Source organism: Oreochromis niloticus, linkage group LG2 (genome assembly GCF_001858045.2).
Source record: "Oreochromis niloticus isolate F11D_XX linkage group LG2, O_niloticus_UMD_NMBU, whole genome shotgun sequence".
Taxonomy (NCBI): Eukaryota; Metazoa; Chordata; class Actinopteri; order Cichliformes; family Cichlidae; genus Oreochromis; species Oreochromis niloticus.
The window spans coordinates 14,303,838-14,313,295 of NC_031966.2; the positions used below are offsets into that span (position 1 = coordinate 14,303,838).

Sequence of the window (9,458 nt, forward strand, 5' to 3'; positions counted from 1 at the left end):
TCAGGGCTCCAGCGACATGCCAAATAAAAAGGATGTGAATCAAATATATAGTTGTCAAGATGGGGAAAAAGAACAGAATATAACCTATAGAGTTTTTTGGGGTTTATGAAATCCTTCAGATCTGATAAAGCTAAACAAATATGGGTGTTTAGAAAATACAATTCAGAGGTCTAGAGGACAGTTTTCTCTCACCCCCCTGGCTCCTTCACCTGAGCAGGATGTGAAAATAATGGAATATGTAGGATGTGAAATAAACTTCAGAATGGCAGATACAAAGTTGGCATCCAGACACACAGCCAGTAATATCACTATTAGCAACCGAACACCAATGGAAAGGTCTGGTGTAGGTTTACATACCTAGCAGAACTAAACATGTCCAGTTTTATTGAAAACAAACTTTATTTTTACATTTCAATTCATGTTTTTAAGTTCTACAGGAAGAGGAGAAGAAATATTTTTGATGGATATGCACAAAATTTATATTGACTACAATTTACAAACTGCTAGTATATTGTTTGACTATAACTTTAAGGGTAATTTAAATAGTTTTGATTGTGAACTTCTCCTGTCACTGTGAAACACCAGTTTAAATACTAGTTAGTTAAATGTATTACTTTTTTATTAACATACAATGGCGGTTACCTGCTGGTTCAGAGGTGTTGCAAAGCCATCAGCCACTAACAGGGCTCTAACAGACGGATGCACTGCGACAGGAAGTTACAAGCAAGTAAACAAGCAAGACAGAAAGTAAGCAGTGACTACGCAAAAGATTCTGCAGCACTTTGATGTAGAAAATTAGCAAATGTATGAAAGCTGTTTCAGAATAAACTGACCCACAAGCGCGTGACACGTCACCTCACCTCGGCATGTGGACGCTAGCCTGTGCTCTGATTGTGAGCACAACATTATACACGGGGCCCTACATTTCAGCACAAAATTCTTATATGTCTTTAACTACACACCTACATTATTTCTGCATCTCTGTATTTTAAACTAGTCAATCTTTTTTTTTCCTTCCTCACATTTGATGACTAGTAATGTTAAAACCAGGAAAGACACTATTGAGTGTTAAATGTCTGTGCATCTCTGTAGAAGATGACAAAAGAACAATTAACCTGTGAGAAGACTGTCCTGCAGAAGAATCTGCTGCACTACGAAGGGCTGCACGGTCGACCGGTACGTCCAAAAACCTTAATTCTGCAAAGATTTGTCTTTGCCTTAAAAAGCAAAAAAAGAACCCTGTTCTAACCAGCTCTGTCGCTTCTCCTGTCCTTCTAGGTGACCAGAGAGGAGCGGCTGGTCGTGAAACCTCTGTACGACCGCTACAGGCTGGTCAAACAGATGCTCACCAGAGTCAGCATTACACCTGTTGCAGTAAGTTCACAATCTCCACCAGAGACACAAAGTTAGCAGCACTCCTGCAGCAGCTAAGAACGGATCAACTGCATCAACCTTCCTTTCCCTCCTCTAGGTATCTCCATCTAGTAAGAGGCGGAGTAAAATCCTGCAGCCAATCATTGAGGGTGAAACTGCTCACTTTTGGGAGGAAATTAAAGAGGAAGAGGAGGAGGAGCAAGAGCAGAAAGGTGGAGGAGAAGAGGAGAGGGATGAGGAGGAAGAAGAAGAGGAGGAGGAGGAGGAAGAGGGAGAGAGCAGCGGTGGTGAGATGCAGAGCCCCGAGGTTATCATGGCCATCGATCCAATGACCTCGAGTGACGGGCCCGTGAGCAGCCAGAACCAGTCTGACAGACAGAGCGACTGTTCAATGAGAGACAAGATGGAGGAGGGGTCGGGGAGGCTGGCGCTCGACCTGCGTCTGTCCAGCTCGAACGCCTCATCCATGTGAGAACAAAACACACACAGACGCATTCATAGATACAAGCATTCATGCAACATTAGGGCCTAAAAACTGATGTGTTGTTAAGCTGAAATTTTGCTCAGCTACTTATCATTTTAGAAATACTGAATTTGGGTGATATTGTGAATTTGAATATATATTTGTTGCAAATGTAAAGGTCTGCAGTTGTTCCTCTCAGTGTAGCTCCAAGTTCACTGAGCCTCTGCATTAATCTCAAAGACAGGAAAAGTGTAGCCTGCTGTGTTCATTTAGTAAACCCTGGAGAGGAAATGTAGTTCACATATTCTTCTGCTTTGCTGACTGTGCAGATACAAGCAGGAAGTGTGACACAGTTTTCACGCAGGTTTCAGCAGCTGAGGTGTAATCTGTTTAACGTGTCACAGGATAATGCCTGGCATTAACATACATACACTCACACCTCTGATCAGCTCAGGTTCCTAAGTCCAAGTGTGATGTGTTTCTTATAGGTTGTGACTCCTGTTTAGTTCACTTCCTGCTCACACTGATCACCTTCTCTCTCTGAATTCAAGTTTTAATTTCTGGTTTATAAGCTAAGTGATTATTAGTGTTAAAGAGAGCAAATGTTGCTGAGAATAAAGCTATCTGATGTCTCCACACCACTGTAGTGTTACATGTGGTTACAGCATCCTCTTCTATCCCATCATCCTCCAGGCCAGAGCTGCTGGAACAGCTGTGGAAGGCCAGAGCAGAGAAGAAGAAACTGAGGAAGACCATCAGAGAGTTTGAAGAAGATTTCTATCAGCATAATGGAAGGTAGGTGGGACACGTGCACCCACACATGCACGTTTATTTAAGGAATGAAGTCCAGCTACATCACATATGTTCAGTGATTTCAGCCTTGTCTTTTTAAACTCAGCAGACATTGTTTATTCAGCGAATCAGGACAACCTTTATGTAGGATGTATACATTTATTTGTGACAGACTCCCTTTTCTGTATTCCATGCAGCACTTTTCTGGTCTCTCACAGCTTCTCTATTGTGAAAAAATAAATACCACACCTTCTGACAGGCAAGTCTTTGTGTTAGAGCTTTGTCTGTCTGGATAGATCAGCAAAAATAGTCTCACAGCCTGTGTGGCAGGTAATTTGACCAAGCTGTGAAAATGAAAGCCAGGCGGGTTGTGAGGACCATATAGCAAGGCAAAATAATTTTACCTTCATGACATGTTCAAGATGTCACATCCTCTCACTGTCGGTACAGTTACAAGTGATCCACTGACTAGAAAGAGCAGAAGTTGCTCCAAGATCAGTTTTTAGTAAAGAAAAATATCCTTATTGAAGTTTCACCTGCTTGGCAATAAACACACTGCATTCCTGCCAAAAACAAATTGGCTAAAATGAAGGAGCAGCTGGATCGGGTTCACCATGTCTCAGCAGTAACTTGACAGGTCCGACACGGCTGAAAGCGATCAGCAAACTGAAGGGAACAGCAGGGAAATTAAACTAATAAAAAGTCAATGTTTTAGGTGGAAGCTGCAAAAGTACTGAGAGCTGATTAAGGGAAAAATAAAAACATAAAAATAATTAGAAATTTCAGACCAGTGCAGAAACCTCACAACTCTTTCTTCTCTGATTCCCCTTTTAGAAATGTTCAGAAGGAGGACCGGGTGCCGATGCTGGAGGCGTACAGAGAGTACAAGAGGATCAAGGCCAAACTCCGCCTGCTGGAGGTCCTCATCAGCAAGCAAGATTCCTCCAAATCCATCTAGACCCCTTCCTCAAATATCCGCTATCCCCGCACACATCAGCTGTCATCACTGCAGCAACGCTACGCCCAGGACGTCTAGCCTGTCATCACGCCTGGAGAGTTTAACAAAGACTGCAGCCAACAGTCAAACACACAACTAATGACCTCCTATTGGTACCCTGCAGCCACATCATGGGGAAATTAAGTCAGCTCTGACTGCTTTTATTAAAAAGTAAAAAAAAAAAAAATCAAAAGTGCCACCGAAATCGTAAATACGACATATCGGTGTAGCTAAGCTACAAATAGCCTCACAGAAATGAAAATGGCACGGAAACACCCAAATTATTCAAAAAGCAGAGGTCACAAAGAGAAACACATAACTGACTCTGCCACATATCAAACAGAAGAATATTTTAGGACGGCTTCAAGTGTCATTTCCTTAAATTAAAAAAATGGAATGACATCTCAAATGTTTTTTTTAAACTTGTTAGTGATCCAATCTGCCAAATGCCTGCAAGTGAGTGAGGACAAACACTGGAAAAGTTTCACTGTAAAGCCGTCATCTAATGTGTGGCCAAACCGAGGTGCTTTGCCAAATATCTGAAACCTAGGTTTTAGTTGAGCATTTTAAAGTTAAACGTGTGTTATTACAACTTTTTCCCCCTGATGTGAATGCAGCACGGCCGCTGGTCAAACTTAAAGCAGCTTCCATCATCCGCATTTGATTCCCGCTGCCTCAGTCTGACTGCATATCATCTGAAAACAAACAGCAGTTAAAAAAAAAAGACACAAAGAGAAACTAATCACTGTGTGTATCATCATCATCATCATCATCATCATCATCTCACCAATTTGACTCAAGACTCTGCACTCGTCTCTCACCTCCTGGTTTTCTGACCAGGAAGAAAAAGGCAAAAACATTTTGACTTTTTGATTTCAAGAACTTTACTGTTGTCGATCTTTGTGTTTCTGAGGAATCTCATCGGACAGCTCGAGGACTGGCATTTTAGACACTCTTCACTCAACACACTTCCAATTCATCTGAAACGTCTCACACTGTGCTTCAACCTCTTTCACTTGTTGCAAAGTGGTCATTTTAATAATAATAATTTAACATCCTTACATCCTGGATGCCTCACCTTCTGACTGATTTTAAATATTCATCCACAAGATTTCAAAACCACTTTGTTTTAAAAAGATGACGTACACGTGCAATTAGTTACACTGTACAAGTTGTATTCCAACAAAAGTATTAATTCTTTTCATTATTTTCTATTCTTAGGCGTTTTCTTCTACTTTTTGTTTGCATTTCAGAATACAGCGATGTGTGCACCTTTTTTTTTCCTCCTGTGCAGAGGAACTCTGAGCTTAGTTTCGTGCATCTTGCAAAAAGAAAAAAAGAAATGCTGCTTTGTCTTGTGCTCTTAATTTCGACAGCTCCTAAGGCCTCATTAAACAGAAGATGCTCACAGGAAACAGTTCTTCTCAGCTTAATCAGTGATGCAAAGGACTGTTGCAGAACTCTGAGAAAAACTGTGACTTGGCTCCTTGTTTTTCATCGATCTCCTGTTCAGTTTGCCACATTGTAGTTCCTGAGGAATTACGGGTGATAGATAGGTCTGTGTTGTTTTTCATCTGAGAATCCAAAAGCATGTTGGCAGCGGGCATTAGTAGTCTCGTGACTAATCTGGAGGTTTTAATTGAAATTTGATTGAAGCTGAGCAGATCATTTGTATGTTAGCATGATGTCCTCAATACTGAGAGAGCTGAGGTTATTTTTACGAGTGAACGGTCTTTAGGTGTGCCTCTGACCTCTGTCCGGTCTGCAGTTTGATTTCCTGCTGGCAGGTCAAAATAGGGCAGGTGAGGGGAACAAAGTCTGGTTGGAGCTCTTCTTTTATTGTTTCCAGTAAGAGTTGAGGCATCACAGCGTGCTTTAAAATGTGGGACAAAAGTTTCCAACAGTCACTGAATTTTGGTTTTAAGCTGCGACCTCGTCAGTCAGCTGTTTGTCGTTTTTTTTCGATCTGCACTTGCATGGTTACTCGTTTGTTTTAGGCGCACAGGACAAAGCTGATGTACAATTCTCCGCCTGGTTCAGAGTTGGCTGCAGTCTGTCTGTCGGTGGGCATTCAAAGCTATGAATGAGGTGAACTTTTTGTGTTGTGTGAAGATTATTAGGAGTGTGATAAGTTGGGACAGTTGAAGTTAAAAAGTTTGATGTAAAAAGATGTTATTTGCACAGCATTCACAGAATGCAGCCCTTTTGTGTTTTATAATTTTTTTTCCATTTGTATTTCTAGAAATGAAGCACTACTTCTATACAGAAATTATACTGTACATTTAAAAAAAAAAAGAAAAAGAAATACCCGAAGGAATGAATGTCAATGAAATGTTTAAATTATTTCAAACATTAACTTTGGCCCCCTTTGGTTTATTATTATTTGTGATGCCCTGAGAATGTGTTTTTTATTATTATTATTATTATTATTAATATTATGAAAACTGCTTGTAGTATCATAACCATTATTTTGTGTGGTAACGACAATAATAATCCTTTTGTATGTACTCACTAACTGTAAAACCAGCTGTAGACGTTAGTCTGGCACTGCGTGTGGCGAGACGCACATGAACCTGCTCTGTTTTCTGAATTACTTTGTTGCTCTGTGTAATATAAGCTAATATAGAAGCTGTACTGTAGTGAGCTTGCATGGCAAACAAGAACATAATCATATGAAAAAAAAAATCACATTGTTTCCATTATTTGTGCCATGAAGAAGCAGCAATAATATGTTTGTGTGGAGGTCTCTGTAACACAAAAAAGCATTGTAGGTTTGATCCCGTGTGAACATTTGAGGTACGATGTTTTCGGGGTTGGACAGTGTGTTTTTACCTCTGTGTCACGTCGGCACTGCTGAAATCCAACGTATCAATAAGTCTGTGAAACTAGCAGGGATTGAAAAGCCAATGACAGATGTATCATCTGAAAACATTCCAGTTTTTATCGTCATCAAAAAAGTGAAGAAAAATGATCCACCGTCAATATATGAAGGGCTTTTATTTCTGTCGACTTGTTTTTCATTGTGCCTGTAGCAGAGTGGTAAAATTCACAAATGTAAATGTATTCTGTCGGTGTACAGTATGCTTCATCTCACACTTACCCATCTGACGTGCATGGTTGTTTCACACACCAGGAATTCAGAGCAAAACTCATCTTCAAAGACGTCTCCTAGGTCCTCCTGGAGATATTTTAGAGATTAGAAAGACACATTTTTACTAACTGATTATTTAAAGTGATTTAAATAAAAGTTGTCCAGAAGTTAGTTTAAAATACAGAAATTATGTTTTTCCTTTAACTACAAACAGTCTGAAGTCAAAAAGAAAACCTCAGGACATCCTTGAGATGGGATTTTGCTATAAATTCCTTCAGTCGAGATTTCAGGAGGGATGCGGCATAAGACGCTCCCTCCCGTTTCCTCCAGTCGACCTACACGTGACGCCGTTTTAACACATGAATATATCGTATGTATCTGTAACTGTTTTCTTACTTTGTGAATGCTTTTTCAGTTGTTCCTTCATTGACAAAAATGAGAAAATACAGTCAGTAACAAACATTTACACATGAAAATAAAATTTACAAGCTTGCCACACCACTTCTCCCGACTGTTTTATTTTTTAAATGAAATATACTGGGACCAGGATGTCCCCTGCAAACTTGCCCTGAATAATAAATAACTGTTATGTCCATTTTAAACAAACAAATCCTTAAGATGACTGATTTAACCCAGTACTACTTTAAGCATTAAAACCCATCCAGGTTATAGACTCGTTTTGTACTAGGTTAAATTAGAATGTAACCAGCTCTGCAGCCATTTTTCATCAATCTATGCTAATTTTTTAATTACTTTAAGTAATTATAAGTATTTAATTTATCTTATCACACAAATATGATTTATAGCGTAAACAGATGCATAGACATAATGTCACTTGTCTCTAATGTCATCAATATTATGTGTGATGCTCTCCAATTGCAGGCTGTAGTGCCCATAAAAGTAGTTCTATGCTCTATATATCGACAAATAGCTAACTAGATAGATAGCGTAGTTGTAAGACCACGCTCCTTTGGAGCAGGAGTTGCAAGTTCGATTCCCACCCGTTCGATTCTATATCCAGTAAGGGAATCTTATAACCTTAGACCTATGGAATCTTCGATAACCAACATCCACAGTTGATGGCAAAACAACTAGTAGCTGAGTGTTCGGAAGAAGGGACTGCTCTCACGGCTAGAGCAGTGTTGCCAACTCCTCAGTAAGGAAAATCGCTATTGGCTGTCCTAAAAGTCGCTAGAAGTCGCTAAATGACGTCATCACCCAATTTGCATAATTGGTCATGCTAATATAATTGTAACCTATGTTGTTGGAGAGAGAAATAACATCGTGGAAGAGACATAAAGTGAGTAAAAAACGTCCTAAATGCATTTAGAGTTTATTTAGAACTACAAATTAAATTTCTTTTAGCAATTATTGTTTTTTTTAATGTCATAATTCCAACCCTGCTCCTTTACCCGGGCTTGGACTGGCAAGAGTGACCCAAAATAGGCACTCTGGTGGAGTTACTTTGTGTGTGTGTGTTTATAAGTAGTTTTAAACCTTGTGATCCACAAAACAGCATAAGAGTAAAAGAGTAAAAGAAGAACTGACTGTGTTACAACACCTGCTGCTTGTTGAGAGTAAAAGCGATACGCGCTTTCACGTCTTTTTTTAGCGACTTTTTTAAGAAAAAAAGTCGCTAGGGGGTCTGAAAACTCGCTAAATATAGCGACAAAGTCGCTAAGTTGGCAACACTGGGCTAGAGACTGACGAGGTACAATGCACATGCTACGGCAAGGGGGAGCCAGGACGCCAAGTCAGGGGGAGAGATCATCACCCCCACCCGAAATTGGGTACCAGTCTCCAAGTGTGATGTGGAAGAAGGATCACTGAAGGACCACCATGGTAAAACGAGCCGATGACTCAAAAATCTGACCAACCTGAAACCTTTTAACCTGATTAGGTGAACTACAACAGATTAGTAATCAGTGACCTCTAGTGGAAGCTAGAAGTAAGTGCTTTCGAGAAAAGTGCTTGAGAAAGCACATATGCTATACAAACTTAAACTATGTTAAAGACTGTAAGCCTAGTTGTTGAAAAACGGGGTTTCTCGAGACTATCCCAAACATAAAGTTTTTCCCCTTTTTCCAACTTCTAGTTAACCAAGCTACATAACATAACTGTCAAACATAACAGTTCTATAAGATTTTTTTAATTTAGTTGAGACGTCTCACACTGTCAACCATTACTGTTTTTAAAACATATTTTAAAAGTACAGCAATTACGCAACAAGTTTCACAGTCCATGAGATTCCATAGCTCGCATCTATTTGAAAAATGTACCTTTGATGATCAAAGGTACGTCAACAAATCAACAAATGTAATTCTTTGCTTAATTAATATTTGATTTATACATAACTGGGTTATAACATTAAGCGACATGTCATATAATTTTAAACATTTTTAAGCTTAAATTGTCCTCCAATTGTAAAAACGCCGTGATATATAAGTTTAACCGGTTTGTCCTGAACCAGGTGTTCTGATAAACCGTCCTACCGTAAGTAGTTTATGCACATTTCTGTAATTCCAGCACAAATTTAAGTATGTATGACGGTTTACCACTTAACTTTGCCCATCAGAGTATGCTTATAGCTCATATTCATAAAGCCAGGACAGTTTGCCACTTAATTTTACCCGTTAAAGTATGCTTGTAGGTCACATTGACAAAGGTAGGATGGTTTGGCACTTCATTTTACCCATCAGAGTATCTTTCTAGCTCTTATTAACAAGGTAGGACGATTTGCC

At 39.5% G+C, this 9,458-nt stretch overlaps 1 protein-coding gene across 4 annotated transcripts in view; it reads left to right on the top strand.

Moving 5' to 3' along the window:
• Positions 1–7,215, top strand: part of fam13b (family with sequence similarity 13 member B) — a 67,744-nt gene extending 60,529 nt beyond the window's left edge. For all 4 annotated transcript variants that reach the window (XM_005467272.4, XM_019364175.2, XM_005467275.4 and 1 more), the window contains 5 exons: positions 1,093–1,176; positions 1,279–1,374; positions 1,472–1,842; positions 2,531–2,632; positions 3,464–7,215. In XM_005467272.4, the coding sequence (XP_005467329.1) occupies positions 1,093–1,176; positions 1,279–1,374; positions 1,472–1,842; positions 2,531–2,632; positions 3,464–3,587 (777 nt within the window). In that variant the 3' untranslated portion in view covers positions 3,588–7,215. The remainder of the gene's footprint in view (positions 1–1,092; positions 1,177–1,278; positions 1,375–1,471; positions 1,843–2,530; positions 2,633–3,463) is intronic.
• The last annotated feature ends 2,243 nt before the right edge of the window (positions 7,216–9,458 follow it).